Genomic DNA, 19,610 nt, shown 5'->3' on the forward strand with positions numbered 1-19,610 from the left:
AAAACAAAGCTTGAGAATAAAGTCATAATACAGTTCTGTTAAAATGTTGAGAAAGAGGTTCATTTTGAGAATAAAAGTGATGGTTGACAAGCTGTATTTTGACTTTCTTCATGAGAATAGATTTTTTTTTTCCCAAAACATTTTTTTTTAAAAGAACAGAGGAAATGTCCACCTCTAAGTCACATGATTAGCCTAACAGAATTATAACATGTTTACCTAAAATTGGTAACAGGTGTTCAAGCAGACCCAAAGTAGCATTTAGAATGTATCCTCAAAGAAAACTTCAGTTGTCTTCCTTTAAAACTCTACTTATTAAAACAATGCTTTTCATCAGATCATGTATTCATCTCCAGTTCCTTGTTTCTGTCTCTTCTTCCCTTATGTTGCATGTCTTCCCCTCAACTTCTCTCTATATCATAAAGTTGTATTTGCACATGCAAAAAAAACGCAATTTTCACCCTGACTTAAGCTGCAATTTTCTCTGTCATCTGTTCTAACGATGTGGGACGCCGGTTTGGCCTGGCCTTCTGCACCCCAAGCATAGGGGCCATTGAACTCAGGGTGGGAGGCCCAGGTTTGACTCCAACCTGTGGCTCTTTGCCCCATGTTGTTCCCCACTCTTTTTACAAGTTTCCTGCTCTATCCTGTCCTATCCTCTCTGAATTAAGGCATAAAAGGTTGACAGTTTTTTTGAAAAGGTACACCTACATGAAGCATTGATAAAGACAAAAACCTGTCTACAGCGTTGGACTCTGCTTCACCTGCCATCTTGGATGTGTCATGACTTGCCTCTTGAGACCGCTGCCCCCTTCCCATTTGACAGGAACTTCACGCTGTGAGAAACGTGTATAAGCAACTTTAAAATTTTCAGGAGGGAAAGGGCTTTAACCTCCCCGTTTATATTGGGTTTTCTCCAATATTACTCCCCCTGTCTGTCTCTCTTTTCCCTCTCACTCCCCTATACATCCTCCAGTGTTTTAGAGCGTAGTGTGTTTTCCGTCTGCTCCTCAGGATCATCTCACACCCCATCTGGCCTCTTACTTTGACTCTTTCTCTGAAGCATTGACTTGGCTGCCGGTGATACACCCATCACACATACCCCCCACTCTCTCTCTCTCTCTCTCTCTCTCTCTCTCTCTCTCTCTCTCTCTCTCTCTCTCTCACACACACACACATGAAACAGGCATTAACACTTCCAGAGATGTGTTGAATTTGTGATCCTCTCCATCACATCATTTCCACCGCTCTACCTCGGTGAAGTATATTTTAAAGCTGCATGCTTAGCTTGCAGTCTCTCTGTATAAATAGCACACAATAGATTTGGAGCTGCAGCAGTTCTTCCTGCTGCCTCCGGTCCTCCCTTGCTGGCGGTCTTGCCAAGTGAGTGTGCATTCTTAATGCTCCCCTGGCCTCCATGAGAGACATGATTGGTAGAATTAATTGTGGCCGGAGGGCCGAATGAGAATAAGTGGAGGGGGAGAAAAGGGCGAGAGGGGGAATAGAGGAGAAGGAGGAGGAGGAGGAACAGGAGGGGGGGGGGTATTTGGCTGGTTTTAGTGTTGTGTTTCCCTTCTGAAAGCCTGGCACTGGAGGATGTTGAAGTTGTTTTTCTACACTTACTCTCTTGTCTCACTAGATTAATATTAGCCCAAACCTATTTTCTTTTATAGCTCACTGTCTCTCTCCTCATTGGTGATTTACACCTCTGTTGCTTGGAGGGAAGGGATAAGAGAGGCAAACACAGGTGACAATCTGAATGTAATGGCATCCTCAGCTCCCAGGGCAGTCATTCCATCAGAACAAAGTTGATTTCTTGTTATGACTTATGATTAAATTAGATAAACTGAGCTTAAAAATAGGGACATAAAACTTGTGCGCATGTGGGCTTGTTTCTACCTGATGAGCCTGTTTGTTTTAGAGGATGGTGAAGAGATAGACATAGATCTCTGTCCTCTATCTCAGGGCTCCAGTATTCTAACAGATTATATCAGAGCTAGGACACCATTATTCCTCCTCTTCCTAGTATCTTTACATCTCTCTTGTCCTTCAAAGCTTAAACTAGCAGGTCCACAGCATGACAACAGGTGATTGATCATGGAACATTGAGAAATAATTTTACACACAGCTCAACTTCCTAAAGAAAAGGCTGCTGACCATACACAAAATGAAGAACTAACTCACTTTGAAAGAAAAAGATACAGGCGATGGAGTAGGAGAGTCAAACAAGGTTTACAACAATTAGAACAATCTCCAAATCAAAAGTTCAATCAGCAAAGTGTTTTATTTATTAAGTCAAGAAAGGATCTGGTTTGTGAAGGATGCTGATCCAGATTGTCATGTTTGTGTTTGCGTTGTTGTTCTCTCCCTGTAAGCAAACTGGAAGGTCTCTATGCAGGATTTATGTGCTGGTTTTATGGGGTCGTGTCATAGCAATGCCTGTATGGGAATATAAGACAGTGGGGGTAGGGTGTATGTGTGAGAAAGGGTTTCAGGGTTTAGAGTAAGAGGGGTTCTGGGGAAGCTGTCTCATCATTTATTTATACAATCTACAGAAGAAGGGGTTAGTGAGAGAGGGGGGGCTGCCTGCTATGAGCCGCCCTGGGAATACTGCGGGTCAAGAGTTGTTTTTCTAGCTACCAGCACAATTCTTTGTCTGGAAAAGTGAAGACAATGATGAACACAAGATGCTGCACACGATCTGCTCTTCTTGGAGTTTGTTGTATCAGGGAACATCTCATTATCTGGCATGCCAAATCCATTAATACCCTGCTGTCAGGGCCCCGGCATCTCTTGCTTGTTAGGCGGTCTAGTTCTTAAGTTTTTAGGCATTGAAGCTTACACCAAGGGAAAAATGTAAATATAAATACTGGCTGACTTTTCTTATTCAACACTGAAATTGAGAAATATCAAATGTTTGATATTTTTACTTAAAAAAACACTGAATTAATTATCTTCTCCTGTATGGAAAAGTAAAGAAAACATAGAGCCATTTAATTTCTCGCATTTATTTTATTGTGGGAATTACTGTTCATACATTTTTGTTTACCAGTATATAAATTAAAGTCTTTATAGCTTCTAAATCTCACTCCGGATGGTCAGTCAGGTATGTAGACATCTGAGTTACTAAATATCCTCAATAGTGCCATAAATATAGATTTATTCAATCTCTTAAGGCAACAGAGGATAATGTTTATTGTTGACACTTCAAGTGCCGGCACCTAGATAGAGTATACACACACACACACACACACACACACACACACACACACACACACACACACACACACACACACACACACACAAACGAAACATATATACTGACTCACAGAGACCAGGAGCATATATCAGCACACAGCCCTACAGGGGACAGAGCTCCCTACTGAGGAGCTCCATCATCCTCTCTTTTGCTGTGCCTCACACATGCACGCATGCATGCATGCATGCACGCACGCACGCACACACAAACACACACACACTGTACACTGCACAACTGCCACTTCATCTAGATAGAGGGGTGCTTTAGTGTCTGCATGTCAGGGCAGAACCATGATCTCTCAAGAAACAATAGACTACACCTTACAGAAGAACAACAATGACAGATTTTTCCATCCAGGAATGAAAAACAGAGAAATATCATCTTGAATTGAGATTTTATGGATGAAAATCTGTGTAGCTGTATCAGTTTCCTCCAACTATATGAGTTCCTTTTTTAAAAATATTTGTTTTCCTCTTTTGCAGTACCAGGTCTTCTTTATTAGCAGATAATCTCTGTTTACAGATTAATTATGTTAATGAAGAATCAGTGGGCACAGGACCAGATTTTGGTATGGGAAGCATTTTGGTTTTACTTTGTAGTCCAGAAGCATCTCTGCAGGATTTGACTTAACACAGGGAAACCAACTATGTGGGATCATAAGTGGCAGAATACAGTCAACTGGGATTCTAACAACCTTTTAGCTTAATGTCTATGAGCAGAAATCAGCATGAAAACACACCTCACAATATGCTTTTAGATGTTGTATCAGGACTCCTTTCTCGCTAATCAAATGAACATCTTTTTTATGATGGCTCATTTTCCTCGAGCCAAAGCTGCCTCAAAAAAGTTGAACCACATTTTTTACACATATTCTTTTGGCTGGATTTTGAAAGTCAGTCACTCACTTTTACTCCACTTTTAAGATGAAATCCAAGCTTTTCCTGTGGTTACATCTCTCTGGGAACACTGTAGACTCAAGAAAGTGAGCCCTCATATCCTCCGTGACTGGAGATAATGAGAAGCCGCACTGTGAAGCCTACAGTGAAGCTGTCAGATTTATACCAACAGTGACATCCTAGATTAGATTACAGATGCAATGAATGCTTTATAATTACACAAATTCAGTTGTTAGTTTTTTATCCATCTTTATTGCATTCACACAGCTGGACATAACGTCTTAGCAGGCTGATAGAAAATATAGATGTGATTATGAGACATGAATGCTGCTCACGTATGCCAGTGCTGGTTTAAGGTAAAGTGTGTGACAGGTAGAAGGGAGACGGCCTCATTCAAACACAGCTTCAGGCATGAACTCCCTCTGACTCCCTTTGTTCTCACACACCACACAGACACATCACACATGAACACAAAATGTTTGGAGTATATACACATACACACCTCCACTGATGCATGAGGTCAGCAGGGAACAGAGAGAGAGAGAGGTACAAGGCTATTTCATAACCCCTTCTATACCTGCAAAGTGCCCACACATATCAACACTTTCATCCACCACCGCACTCTCTCTCATGTAGTCAGAATGCAAGTGAGGAGAAAAAGACAATTTCACAAAATATACTCATGCACTCATATTTAACATCTCTGAAAACACACTACATGAGTGTTTGTTATGATTTTAGGAAGCACTGGAAGAAAAAAAATGTCACCTGATAAAATGTTTGTGTTGCAAGAGATTACAGGTAATGCTGTTGACATTTTGAGGGGTTTTTTCCTGAGCCCTGCGTGGTTGTTTGGTATTTTATTATGCATATTCATTACAAAAAGTGAAGTGGAGATGATTCTTCATTATCGACATCAGGAGGTTCAGATAGTTTCCGCACAAGAGAACAGATAGGACACTACATTTTGAGAAGGAAAATCACCCCCAAAATAACTTACTGGTTGAGATTAGCTCCAGTGACATTTTCTTTAAACTGAAGTGATTCTTCTTTTATCTTTGATTTATTTATATGTTTGATGGACAGGCTCGTACATAACCTGTTAAATGATCCACAGTTTGCTAACCGCTCTCTATCCTCCACCTCTCTCTGACACAGACTGTTTTTTACTGCGTAACCTTTTACTCTAAATTACAGTGCAGCTCAGTTTGCTGTTTGCCCGCAGGTTTAACTAAAGCAGCAGGTTGGACCATTATTCATTCTGTCGTGGCACACTGACTGGACAGATTCTCAGTCATTCAGCAAACCTGCACACCAGACGATCAGTCAGCGATCCAAGCATGCATCCCTTTATCCACACAGTCACTCATCCATCCATCTATCCATCCCTCTGCACTACTCAGTCAGCTGCATGGTTGTGGGGTTGAAAGAGTTGTGAGTGCAGCTGAACTGTGCAATTGTGTAGAAGTGCGGGGCAGATTGGAGACCATCTGTCTCCCTCTCTCCCTCTCCCGTCAGTCTACATTTCATTCACTTCCTGCTCTCTACAGCATCATCGTTCTCCCTTATTTCCCACCTTCATTCTTATTTTGTCTTCCCCTAACCCTCTTTTATGAGTGAGATGTCAGGATGTAAGTGACCTATTCAACCAAATAATACCTTTACTGTACATAAATCTTTGTGCCAGAGTCTCTTTTCTTCATGTGAACTTCCTTCTGTTCATTTATTTCCCTCGTAAAGCTGCTGGACTGTAAAGCTGCTGAACATTTTTCCACTTTTTCATCACAGCCTCATACATCCATGCTGCAGATGTATGTATATTTGTGTGTGTGTGCAGAGCAGAGTGATATCGACATGCTGCAGCCCCGGGCGTCGCTTTGTGATTGCTGTGTTGAATAGAGAACCTCTCAATCTAGCAGCTACCGCCGAGGCTCACTTTATATAACCACAAATGTTTACGCTGTGGCATCACTGTTTGATCTGACATTATATCCAGTATAACACACACATCTCTTCCCCTAGTCTGCTTGGAATTTTAAACCTTCATTTGACATTCAGATACTGGTGACACACCAAGTCAGACTGATGTAAAGGTCAACTGTATTTAGAAAAAATCTGTGAAACACTGCTGATTAAAAATGCTTTGATATCGGGTAAATAAAGTAGGTTTTGAAGGAAACTCTCAGAACCTGGGTGTCACATTTTGTCACTGCTTTGGTTTAATGTAATGTTTAAGAGCCCTATCTGTCCAGTAGTAGCATTTGAAACTTTGATCTAGGTGTCAGGTAGCCTGCTGTGAATGAGGCTGAGGATTATTTGAGACAGAGCATCGATGCTGATTAAATTTGCTGCTCCTGAAAAAGACATGCAAGGTCTTTCAGCCTGGAGAGAAACGGAAGGAAGCCAATGATCTAATTGTAACACTGAACGGATGTCTGTGAGCCTTTTGTGAGGAGGAACCTAAAAGAAAGCACCTACACGAATAAGTTTATGGAGCTGAGCTGACCAGGAACAAAATAAGTTTGTCTTATTGGCCATAATAGCCATTACTCGCACTGTTAGCCACTGTTTTGCCTAGAACAGAAAAGCTCTAGCCATCTATGTTACAAAAAGTCTTATATATGTAGCTATTAAGCGTTATAGCTAAAATTATCACCTCTTCAATGTTGAGACATTGGTGTTACTATTATTGTTGCCACTGTTTTGAATGGCTTCATGTTTCAGTGCCTCTCACCACAGTACAAGCAGTGCTGTGTCATTGTTTATCAGCTATGAGACATCACCTTGTGGACAGTGGCGGTTCTGGGGAGGGGCCAACAGGGGCCAGTGCCCCTGTAAAACTGAACCTGGACCCCTGTGGGCCCCTCCACACCAAACAAATATTATACAATAAAAAAAGCTTCGGTATCGCACCGATGCTACAGGCGGAACATATGCGTGTGGCACTTGGTTCCAGTCCCTTAGAGCGCTAAGGGACTCATGTTGAGTGTAAACAGCCAAACAGCTGCTGTCAGTCTGCATTTTGATATAGTTCACAGTAGTATATATGTCTAGTACATAGGGATGCACTGATGTTTTGCCAGTTTGTTCTCAGCCGATCCTCGCCCTTCTCAGTCTCTTTTGTCAGGGTTGAATGTGTCCCTCTGACAACACCCTTGGCCCCAGCCTGGCCCACCTAGTAAAATTGGTCTAGAACCGCCACTGCTTGTGCAGCTGCATGAATCCAACATGATCAAAAAAACCTTCATTGGGTCATGATTCTAAAAGTGCAACAGTGCTTTATATATTTTTGAATACATGTGTCCTTGTGCATGCAGCTAATCACTGTATTTCTCTCCTTGTTTTTTCTGCAGTTACAGACGAAGACACGGTGAAGAGATACTACGCCAAGTTTGAGGAGAGGTTTTTCCAGAATTGCGAGAAAGAGCTCCTGAAGATCAACACTTTCTACTCAGGTATTTATTTCTGATGCTCAGTAAGTTGTAGTGTAAGAGTTTGGAAATTTACCCCACACGACTACGTGCAGATACATATAAGTTTATTCGTGAATAGACCTCCTCTATATTGGCTACATTGACCTTTTTCTTACAGGCAGAAATGCAAAGTAGCTCTTACATAAACACCTCTTCAGTATGGGGTGAACAGACACAGCCTATCTCTTTGGCAATGATCTCACTGGCAAAGGAAAGGTCCTATTTCCTCGCAAGAAACTGTCTGACAGGCTACTGTCTACTCCTGACTAGAGCTTGTAATATCAGAATCTCAAACAGTACAGTTTTACAATGCCAAAAATTAAAAGCACATGTTTTGAGTAAACAACTTTCCAAGGCTATAACTGACAGTGCAGATATATGCAGACAAACATGATTTTAACAAAACACATATATCAAATGAAAGTCAACAAGGGAACAAGTTTCAGATCAAATAATTAAAACAGTAACTCTTTGATTGTGGGTATGCTGGTATGAAGTAGTTTCACAATGGTTTAATCAAACACTGATCCTAGACACACTCAACTTATTATTCCCTGATCTGTTTACATGCATTGTATGAATGACTCTGGATTAGATCTTGATTTAACATGTTAGATTTATTTACTCAGTGGTAATCTTTCTATTTCAGAGCCAACCACACTACCTCTGATCTTGCTCCTTCGGTTGAAGCAGTCAGTGGTCGTCGTGTTTGTGCGTGCAGGCCCGTCTGCGGGTATTTCAGGGAGCAGAGGAGTATATGTGTATGTGTAACATGAGAAGGGAGCCATGATATATTCTGGTATTCTGGTACCAGAAGGTTGCCTGCTTGTTTTAAACTTCAGCTTAGGGGGAAGTTAGTGTCACCTAAAGCCAGAGATTGCCTCCTCTAGAGGCTGTATGAGAAAATGCAGGTCAGCTGAGGGCCAAGGTTGACTGTACAAGCTTGTTCCAGCTCGTAATGATGGGAATCAACTGGCAGATGGATGGCTGTGGCAGCAAACAAACAAGATATAAATCATTGTGGATCTTGTTAGGCTGATTTACCTAGCCATAAACAATAACTTTGAAAGGCTTTAGTCTTTTTTTACGCAGATAACAGTCAATGCCCTGACCTAAATTTGTCAGAAAGTCCCTGTTAGCTGCTGCAGAGGCCATGCTTAGTTAAGCTGTCTTCAGCTGTAATATCTGCTGTTTGTGCACAGAGATGACAAAATCGTTCTTTAGTTTAGAAAAGAACAGTTGTGTGTACCAATCATTCTATTTAGTGCAGATACGCAGGTTATAAAAATGTAATAAATGAGTTATAACACACTATTTCATAGTTCTATATAGATGTGACATTTCTAATGGTGTCTTATAATGTGCAGTATTTCTCATGAATTAAAACTTCTCCTGTCGGATCTTGTTGCATGGCAAATAGCTATAATGCACCCACCTTTGCGTTAACTCATCCACATCCCAATTATCTCTTATCATGCATTTTAACTCTTATATAAACATGAATGAACAACTGATGAATTATAGGAAAATCCACCCCCAGAAAAGTTGTTATGAGTAAAACAATTTACTGATCTTTATTCTACTGTAGAATAAAATTAAAAAAGAGCTCTATGAGTTTATCTTGGCATTCCAATAAGCTTTAAGTGCAAACTTCAAGAACTCCAATTTTTCATACTTCTGCCTGGCTTCATTTTCCAACAGCTGAGGTTGCAGCTTCATATTACAAAAAAACAAAATTAGGAAAGAAGCCAAAAAACCCTCATAATTGTCCATTCTCATCTCCTCAGTTCTGTCTGATCTGTATAAGCTGGTTAACAACAGAGTAAGATCACATCAGTATTTCAGTCTGGGTCACAGTCTCCTCTGCAAACTTGAGATGTGTGAGCTCAGTTTAATGTTGTGTATGGAAACACCAGCATCTCAGCTCTGCACTTGGCGTCTTGTTTATCCTCCGCACACAGGAGGGAGAGGTAAGAAATTACAGAGTTGTGTCAGACAAGCAGCTTTATCTTGATGCCCCTCACTGTGTGTCTGCAAGTGTGTGTGTGTGTGTGTGTGTGTAGTGGTTTGAAAAAGCTGGTTAGGTTCTGAGACAGAGGCAGCAGTAGATAGACGGAGATAAACCGTGTGCTGACTTTACAAAAGACACTTTTCTTCCACACAGCTCTTTTCCTCTGAAAGGGGTTGTTGACCTCCCAGAGCCATCCTGCTGCACTGCGCTGAGACCCAGCCTGTTGGACAAATCTCTCATCTCAGTGGGTTCAAAACACATCGAAAACAGATACCTCTAGACTGCTGTACAAATCAAATATCCTCTAACATTTTTCTCTCACTAAAAGCTGAGGAAACAAACATTTCTCAACATAAACCACCACCATTTTAAATTTGAACCACCAACACCAAAGGCTCATTTGCCCAACATGGGTGATCTGTCCAGACATTTCCTCTGTTTAGTGCCACACTGATACCAGACCTCTGATTGAATCTAAACCCTCCTGTAGCAGGCCTTCAGGGTCTCAGGATCCCTGCTGTTGTCATGTGTTCATCCAGGCATTGTTATGACAGACAGTACAAGCTGAGCAGAAGGCTAACTGTGAGTTTCGATGTCAGAGGAAGAAGCTGTGGCATTTCTTGTGTAGTTAGATATCTGTGTGTGTGCGTGCGTGCGTGCGTGCGTGCGTGCGTGCGTGCGTGCGTGCGTGCGTGCGTGCGTGCGTGCGTGCGTGCGTGCGTGCGTGCTAGTGTGAGCAACCGAGCATGAAAGACACTTACGAGTCCACTTCATCTCCACTGGCTCTCCTCTCTGTTTGAGTCAAAGAAATAATGTTAGTGTGTTGAACAAAACTTGTAAGGAGCGCTGTTTGGTTTGTGACTTTGGTCACACACTGCAACACTGCTCTTACCATAAATGGGGCATCATTTATTGTTTCCTCAGAAGCTGGAAGAGCTTGCAAGCACACATCAGGAAAAGGAATAACTTGCTACTTGTATGAATAAGAAAAAAGATTGCTAGGTTTAGTATAAAGCTCCTTAACAAGTATAAATAATACACATCACAGCTATATATAATGAACTCTACTGCCACTTTTAAAAAAAACACTAGTAATTCAAACTATGTTGCAAGAAACATCATAGGTTGAATTGTTTACTATTTATCCATGTGTCGTGTTAAAAATGATGTAAATAAGTTTGAAGGAGAAGCAGTCGTATGAAGATTCTCTGTGTTATCAGGTGAAGAAAATGCTATTTAATGGAGGAGTGATCTGAAAGAAGATGTAAAGAGAGGGAAGGGAGTGATTCAATTTGCAGAGTCAGCATTTTGAGATCCAATCCCCCTGGTCTTATTTTGAGTTTCAGGAGAGTGTGTTCTTGGCCTCGTCTCGAGAATCAATTTTCTCTGGACATGATTGGCTTTTAATATTATGATGATATCATTTGATGAGATCCTTCAATCAAAACATGTGCAGAGGTTGTAAGGCATCGTCCACTGTCAAGACAATCATTGTCAAGTCCATCCTGGGGAGGCTCAGGGTTATTCAGAGTTTTGTCTGTTGTCTTTATCAGCTGCTTTTGTGGCAACTGACTTCACGCTGCTCCAGAGAGTTTTTCTGATTCCAGTCGTTGTTTCTTTGATATATTGTAACTCTGTTTTAAAAATGGAAATCAGACAATCACAAACTGCATGCTGACAAAGCAAAGTCTGGCTCCTCTTCACTGCAGACTAGTCATGTTGCCTGGGAAAAAACAAATGTGATCTCAGCAGAAAAAGCTAAATGTCTTTATCTTGACTGTTGGCATAGAGCCAACAGAGAATCGACTGATAGAATCAGCAACTCAAACGGCTAATTATTCTTAAAACAACCACAAAAAACATATAAACTATTGCATAAACAAATTAGATTAATGGAATGCCTGCACTCTTTCAGGTTTATCATAGATTGTAAAGTAATCGGTGATCCACCAAGCCTGGGTCAGCAACTCAAACATACCTAATGAAGCAGCTCATACTTCTCTGGTCAGATTTTGGACTCCTGTTAGTGGTCACGGCTATAAAAGTGCTTCTTGATCCATGACTCCTTATGAAGGCTTGTTGCTCAGAGTTTACATTAAGGTTTGACATTTCCATGCAATAAAAGCAACAGCATTTTAATGACTTAAAAAAGAGTCTACTGAAGTTCTCTTTGTGATGGAGGGCCTTAACACAAACTAATTCTTAGTCCAGGATTCACTCATGTACTTACATTTTAAGTCTGTTCTTTTATTTTACCCGTTCATTTATAAGTATTAGAAGTAAAATGGAGAATGAAGTAAAGAAAAAGTAAAGGGGAAATAAATGACATGGGCTCTTTTGTCCAGGGAATGAACCTGAAACTTGAAATTGCTTTTGACGTTAAAAATTGTAAGAGTCTGAGAGCTAATCTGAGCACATATGCAGGAAGGGTGCAGGTGGAGGTAATGAAATTCAGTTAAGTGCCCTATGTGATCCCCTTCCTCTGTCTCTGGGTTTATTAACCCGTCTCTGACCCAGATAATGGTTCTTCTCTCTACAGCATTTACATGTCAGCACAGCATAATGGTCTCCATGCCTCACCTTATCAGACTGACAGCAGGAGAGCAAAGGAGTATAGTGAAGTAGTGATGGAGACACTGTGTAGAGAAGGTTATTTTTGTCACTTTATCTGTATTCCTGACGACTGGAAAACCTGTCTTGTAAGATCACTGATGTCAAAGTGAAGCAGTGAAAGCACAACAGTAATATAAAAAATATTGAGACACAATAGCAAACACCTCTCTTTGAATTTGTTTCCTTGTCTGTCCACTTGCAGAAAAGCTTGCTGAGGCTCAGAGACGTTCTGCCACGCTGCAGAATGAGCTGCAGTCTTCACTGGATGCTCAGCGTGAGAGCAACGCTCCGCCCAGCCTGCGCAAACGCAAGACCATGTTCCACCTGTCGCAGGAGGAGCGCTGCAAACACCACAACATCAAGGACCTGAAGCTAGCCTTCAGCGAGTTCTACCTCAGCCTCATCCTGCTCCAGAACTACCAGGTTGAAACACAGTCACACTCATGCAGTCTCTCACACACACCTGCATTTAAGGATGTGAGGATAAGAAAGCCTTTCAAAGAACAGAAATGTATCTAGACAAAGATTTGATCTTGTCCATTTGTGCCCACAGAACCTGAACTTCACTGGTTTCCGTAAAATCCTGAAGAAACATGACAAGATCCTGGATACGCCTCGCGGGGCCGACTGGCGTGTGGCTCATGTGGAGGTGGCTCCTTTCTACACCTGCAAGAAGATCACACAGCTCATCTCTGAGACAGAGGTGCTTGATCGCACAGACACTCACATTTGCATTCTGTTTGATACAAGGATGTTGGAGGAAACCAAAGACCTCCATGAAATAACTGTTATGTGTGTTTAGACCCTGGTGACCACAGAGCTGGAGGGGGGAGATCGTCAGAGGGCCATGAAGAGGCTGAGAGTTCCTCCACTGGGGGCAGCTCAGGTCAGAAAATAAGTGCCTGTACCTGATTTGTGCCTCTAAATAAACACTAAAATCTCCTTTTCAGGCTAAAAACACAGAAGAGTGTCAAAAACATCAACTGCTTTCTATCAGCTTGTTCTCAGATATCTGAGAACACATTTGGTACCCAAACCCCAAACATCACAGCAGGAAAAATCTTTGAATCTAAGTTTCTGTAATATTAGTTTTAATCAGTTTTGCTGACAGTGAACAAAGACCAGGAACAAAAGGTAAGAGGTTTGTTCAGAAGAAAAACTGAGAGTTACAGATGGACAGATGTAAAGAGAGTGAAACCACGAGAGCCTCCAGTATTGATTTTATAAGTGCTTCTCTTTGTTGAACAGACAGGATATCTCTCAGAACCAACCCAGGGTAGTGGCACATTACCCCCCCATGTTAGATCTACTGTTATTACTGCATTAATTACTGTCATGTCTGACTTAAATTGTGCTCTGTGAGTATTGATCTTTCCATGTACTCTGCATCTGCAGGCATGTGTATAATAAATATGTTGAGGCGGATAAAAAGAGGCAGAGGGGGTTTCTATTGAGATATGTGCAGTGTGTTGATGATTTACTTTATTGGACTGTTCAAACTAAGTGTGAATTATATTCTGAGAGCTTGTTATGAATCTGTGGTTATTTGTCCTGTATGTTCATATTATTTACTAAAATAATATTCTATTGTTCTGTATTCCTCTCTGCCTGGTTCAGCCTGCTCTGGCTTGGACAACGTTTCGTGTGGGTCTTTACTGTGGCTTCTTTATCATTCTCGCCATCTCCTTCGTTCTTACCGGTGAGCCACATACATACTCAGATTCATACATTTTTCATATCCTGTTGAGTCCTGAACAATCTGTAAAGTGTCACTGTAAGAGAACCAGCAGTCCTGGAGAAATGATTAACAGAAATATGACACAGCAAGCAGATTTGATGTATAATCCACTGTGGTTTCAATCAGGTGCTGTGTTCATCCGCTTTGAGAACGTTTGGCCATTAGTGCGGATCTATCGAGGCGGCTTCCTGTTGATCCAGTTCCTCTTCCTGTTGGGAATCAACACATACGGATGGAGGCAAGCTGGAGTCAACCATGTGCTCATCTTTGAGATCAACCCCAGAAACAACCTTTCACACCAGCACCTCTTTGAGGTCAGTATGGGGAAACAACTGGAAGCAATTCTGCTACAAAATAAAAGCCCTGAGTGTTGGGAAAAGAAAGTTTTGCTCTGTAATAGCTGTTTGTTATGAGTAATGATGCATCTAACAAATATGCAGCTGGAGTGATTGAGGTTATGTTTTCATCAGGGTAATCAAGATCTGCTTCTGAAGTACAATGAAATAAGATGTTATTCTGCAGAACAATACACACATAATGTCCAGAGGGTTTTTTTTATCCTCTAGAATAATAGAATCAACATAATTTGCTGTAAATTATTCAGATTAGCTCATTAATAATGAGTATGTGTCAGAAGTGCGTTCCTGTAATGCCAGTCTTTTCTGTTTCTCCTCTGTTTGCTGCAGATTGCTGGTTTCTTGGGAGTGCTGTGGTGTCTCAGCATCCTCTCCTGTCTGTACTCAGAGTACACCTACCTCCCCATGCAGATCAACCCCCTCATCCTCTACGGCTTCATGCTGCTCTTCCTCATTAACCCCTTCAAGACCTGCTACTACAAGTCACGTTTCTGGCTCCTCAAGCTGCTGGTCAGTCCACTTGTTGACCTATTGTAACATTTTTTACTCTTTTGCTACTGTACTCAGTGTCAGAATGTATATCCACTCTGAAGATCTGTCTGAAAGCTTTGTGTTTAATAAGAAAATATAAGGAAGAGTGGGTGAGTGCTAACGTTGGCTGTTTTAGACTGACAAAGAGGTTATCAAATATGTTGGTTTAATTATAAATACAGCCAAATGTAGGTCCTGATTATCGCTATTTATTGATTGATCAGACAGCGACTGATTAACAAGAAGAATTTCATCTTTGTTGTTTTGAGTTGCTGATGTTAGTTCAAGACTACTTATGCACTACATGTGAACAAGTTGAGACCATGTGAGATGCATGTTTGAAAAAGGACTGAAGGTTGAATATGCTGTCTACACTTGCGATATCAGAACTTTACTACGACCCAGTGCTGTGTCAAGTCTTTAAACTATGAAGAACATGCAGGCAGGCAAAGACAGGTGCCAGCTCACGCTCGAAAACCTTTGAAGTTGCTAATGCAGTCATTGCTCAAGTCTGTGTCCAAGAACCGACCAAGTAAGTGTAGCTTTAATGTGATATTTATTTGGAGATTTTAAATAAAGAGAATAGGGGTTGATTTATTAGTCAGGCAAATGAATTAATTGCAAGCATATGTTTTGCATCAAAACCGCTCCTTGGTGGAAAAACGGCCACGGCCACTTTTACACGTAAATTCAAAAGCAGTAATATTTGTTTATTTCAATTTCTCGAATAATAGTTACAAAAAAATTCTACTCCGCAGTGTGAAATGTTTCAGGAGTCTAGGTTTTCCACATGTTGAGATACACTTTACACCATTCTTCTTGCAGCTGCTTTGCCAGTTGCTGCAGTCGCCGCTACATTTACTGTACAGCTTGTGAGATGAATGAGCTCCTTCATGTTTTTCATCCTAATCTTAACTAAAATAATCTTACATTTTTGTATAAAATGAATATATTATTTTTGGGAACCCTTGGCATATACACAATTGCGGACAGAGGTAATATAGTTGTCTCAAGGGGCTTGTGATTGTGTTTGACAGCTCTGTCTTCGTATGTGATTCAACAGATCACCATAACTTGAGACCCAAACATTTTTTTGGATGAGCCGTTTGTCATTTTAACGATGTTTTCTGCTTCTGTTTTGTGCTGCTGACACAATTTAAATATTTGTGTGTGTGTGTGTGTGTGTGTGTGTGTGTGTGTGTGTGTGTGTGTGTGTGTGTGTGGTGTGTATATGTGCATGCATGTGTGTGCATGTGTGTGTGTCTATGAGGATGTGCCACATAATGGATGCATGTGAAATTCAGATTTCTATCTCAAGTCTCATGTTTACAAAAACCCTCCTCTGTTACACTGTTCTTTGTCTAAGCCGAGCTACAGGCCTGCAGGAGAAAGGGTGGCGTGTGTGTGTGTGTGTGTGTGTGTGTGTGTGTGTGTGTGTGTGTGTGTGTGTGTGTGTGTGTGTGTGTGTGTGTGTGTGTGTGTGTGTGTGTGTGTGTGTGTGTGTGTGTGTGTGTGTGTGTGTGTATCTTTAGAGGGGGATGTACTGAGACAGAGGGCAGAGGGATAAGGGATAATAGAATGCAGCCTCGTCCCTGGGGAGGTGGAGGTTGTGACTGTGCAATCATTACAGGCAGAGATCTATCAGTATGCTGATGCCCTCACCTCCTCTTCCTCCTCTTCCTCCTCTGCCTCCTCTTCCTCTTCTTCCCCCTCTTTCTCCTCTCCTACTTCTCTTCTTCAGCCCTGCTCCCACCCTTGCTGCCTCTCCCCTCAGCAGCAGCACAGCCCCCTCCTCTTTTTCTTGTCCTTGCCCTCCCAGCTCCCTGCTGATGTGGCTCTATTATCGGTCTTGATTGGTCCTCAGAAATCATATCAAGCTACAAAGCATTAGTGCTGAAATGAGCTGTTTTCATGGTTCACGTTGCTCATAGAATAGGCAATGAGCAATAATAAATTGTAGTTTTATTGGATCAAATAGGTTGTTGGTTTTGTAGCAGTGCATGAGCACCGGGTGAGCTAATTTCCTCTGACAATAAAACCCGTCAAAGGACAAAGAATTTCATTACAGGACAAACTGTAGAGCAAGAACCTGGATCACCAGTGTTTATTCAAGAAATGAAAACCAAACCATATCACTGCAGCAGGCTCAGCCCTGAGACATCCACACAGATGGAGCGGAAATGAGTGAGCTGGTCACTCGATCAATACAGACTTAGATTGACAGGCTAAGAGAAATACATAATGGGCTGATATATGTAAAAAAAAAAAAAAAGAAAAAAAGATCAATACTCTTTGACATTTGGAGTGTGGGGAGAGGGAGGTGTTGTATGATGTTTACGCCTGAAAGCATACATGGAAAGCAAAAGGCATTCAGTTGTTCTAAAATGTCACAAGTGGCTTGAGGGAAAGTGGAATGAGTGGAGCGAGGTTGTATCATTTTACAAAGCGTGGTCAATAGCTGAGCTTCAGCCAAAAGGCATGATCCAAAAAATGCCCACAGAAGCAAAAGCAAGCGACAGAACACTGCCAGGTTGTCTCACCAACAAGTAGTGATGCACAAATAAACAACAACACGCCCTCAGACACACAGCGTGACTCATTAGGCCGTGCTGTGGTGTGCTGATAATGTAGTCTGGAGGCTCAATCCCTCTGTGTGTTACTGATCCATAATGGAGGATGTTCCCTGCTTTACACTTTTCTACTGAAGTACAGCGAGAGTTGCACACTAATTAATCGTTTGTTAATTCATTCCCAGTGTTGAAAGACTTACTGGTTAGAATGTCAGCCAAGGTGTTTTCTGCAATGCAACAAACAGTTTCTTAATTTGAGTAATATGTTTGTTCCTCAGATGCTCTAATTACTCTTGTCTCTGTGCTCAGTTCCGCGTCTTCACTGCGCCGTTTCACCGGGTGGAGTTTGCAGACTTCTGGCTGGCCGATCAGCTCAACTCTCTGGTGGTTGTTCTGATGGATTTGGAGTATCTGATCTGCTTCTACGTCTTTGAGCTGCAGTGGAGCAACAGCAAGGGCCTGCTGCCCAACCCCAGAGGTGAGACGTTGGTCCAAGGTCAGAAAGGGATTGTGTTAAACTGGATATCTTCTGCTGCTTGTAGACAGAGAGAAAATAGCACTTTGGGGCCACACACACACACACACGCACACACACACACACACACACACACACACACACACACACACACACACACACACACACACACACACACACACACACACACACACACACACAAACACAGACACAAACACAAACAAACAAACAAACAAACAAAACATGACTTGACAACAATTATTAAAGTTTTTGGTAACAAACTTTTATTCTTCACCTGCTGTGGCTCATTGTATTAGAAAGCCGAAAAAATCTTCTGCCAGTAAAAGTGAGGGCCTGACTTGACAGTGTGCCAGATAGTTGAACTGTCCCATCCAGAGATGAGATTTGAACAACAGTTCAATTGCAGCTCATCTTCAGCAGCAGCAGTGACACCTTCGCCCCCGAGCAGCTAATTAACACAGGGCTAATGGAACGGAAGTGTTCGGCCACTCAGAGGTCGCTGTGTGCTTCTCATGATGATGAGCTGATGAAGGAAACCCAATGAAGATACTATTGGAGAAAATGAGAGGGAGAACGTGAGATTTCAACATAATCATGCACTGTTCTATTCTTTTTTCAGACACTGGGGACTTTGTTTGCCACAGCTACTCATATGGTCTGCGTGCCGTCATCCAGTGTCTGCCCGCCTGGTTCCGCTTCATCCAATGCCTCAGGCGTTACCGTGACACCAAGAGGGCTTTCCCTCACCTGGTCAATGCTGGGAAATATTCCACAACCTTCTTTGTTGTCACCTTTGCAGCACTCTACGCAACACACAGAGGTAGGACGCAGAACAGACAAAATATATTGTATCTACAAATACCTTTTCACAGGGTTGTGTCAAGATTTTTTGGTTGAGGTGGCCCAACGTGGGCTCCCATATATGCAGGTGGGGCATGAAGTACGTGTGTGTAAACAAACATGAATGACATTTTTTTCCCCTTCTGTCCTATCATATCTCCTTTAAAGTATCATACAGGTTTTGTGCCACGCTAAATTGCAAAGAAAGCTATCATAAGCTTGTTTCAATCAATTGGCAACCTACTGTCTTAAAAAATTAAGTCAATGCTGATGTGCAAAAAAATTGTTGTTCCTCAAGTGTCCACTTGAGGATAACTCCAAACTCAAGGAATCCCCATTATAGCCCATGCTGACATGGCTATCAGAAATTGACATGTTTACAACCTGTTAGCACATGTCTTCACTTGTACACTCTGTGTAAGGGAATTTTTTTTCTACCTGTCTGTTTTGATAATATTAAGGCAAAGAATGAGGTATATATTTACATAATTGGAGGCATGGCTGAGTTAACTTACAGGTTGTTGCGTTGTTGTTTTCCACGGGTCTGAAGTCCCACCTCCACTCCTTCTCATTGCCTGTTGCTTGGTTGAAGAAACATTGGGTTAAATCAGCATTTGCAACATGGCGACCACCATCATTTGACTTCACAATGCGGTCTCTGGAACCAAGGGGTGACATCACTGAGACGACATCCATGTTTTGACCAGTCTATACTTTTTACTAGGGATGTAAGGATACACTCAACCCACAAATCGATTCGAATACCGTTTTTTTGGTTCAGCGTACGATTCACTCAAGATTCTCTAATTTTCAAGAAAATTGGATTGAAC

The 19,610-nt window shown here is 41.6% G+C and overlaps 1 protein-coding gene across 1 annotated transcript in view; it reads left to right on the top strand.

Annotated features, from left to right (window-relative positions):
* Positions 1-19,610, top strand: part of xpr1a (xenotropic and polytropic retrovirus receptor 1a) — an 80,208-nt gene that overhangs the window by 46,766 nt on the left and 13,832 nt on the right. Inside the window, exons 3-11 of the mRNA XM_034708149.1 lie at positions 7,506-7,607; positions 12,452-12,672; positions 12,803-12,952; positions 13,052-13,135; positions 13,867-13,948; positions 14,114-14,301; positions 14,674-14,853; positions 17,754-17,922; positions 18,560-18,760. Of these exons, the coding sequence (XP_034564040.1) occupies positions 7,506-7,607; positions 12,452-12,672; positions 12,803-12,952; positions 13,052-13,135; positions 13,867-13,948; positions 14,114-14,301; positions 14,674-14,853; positions 17,754-17,922; positions 18,560-18,760 (1,377 nt within the window). The remainder of the gene's footprint in view (positions 1-7,505; positions 7,608-12,451; positions 12,673-12,802; positions 12,953-13,051; positions 13,136-13,866; positions 13,949-14,113; positions 14,302-14,673; positions 14,854-17,753; positions 17,923-18,559; positions 18,761-19,610) is intronic.

Source organism: Notolabrus celidotus, chromosome 2 (assembly GCF_009762535.1).
Source record: "Notolabrus celidotus isolate fNotCel1 chromosome 2, fNotCel1.pri, whole genome shotgun sequence".
Classification (NCBI taxonomy): Eukaryota; Metazoa; Chordata; class Actinopteri; order Labriformes; family Labridae; genus Notolabrus; species Notolabrus celidotus.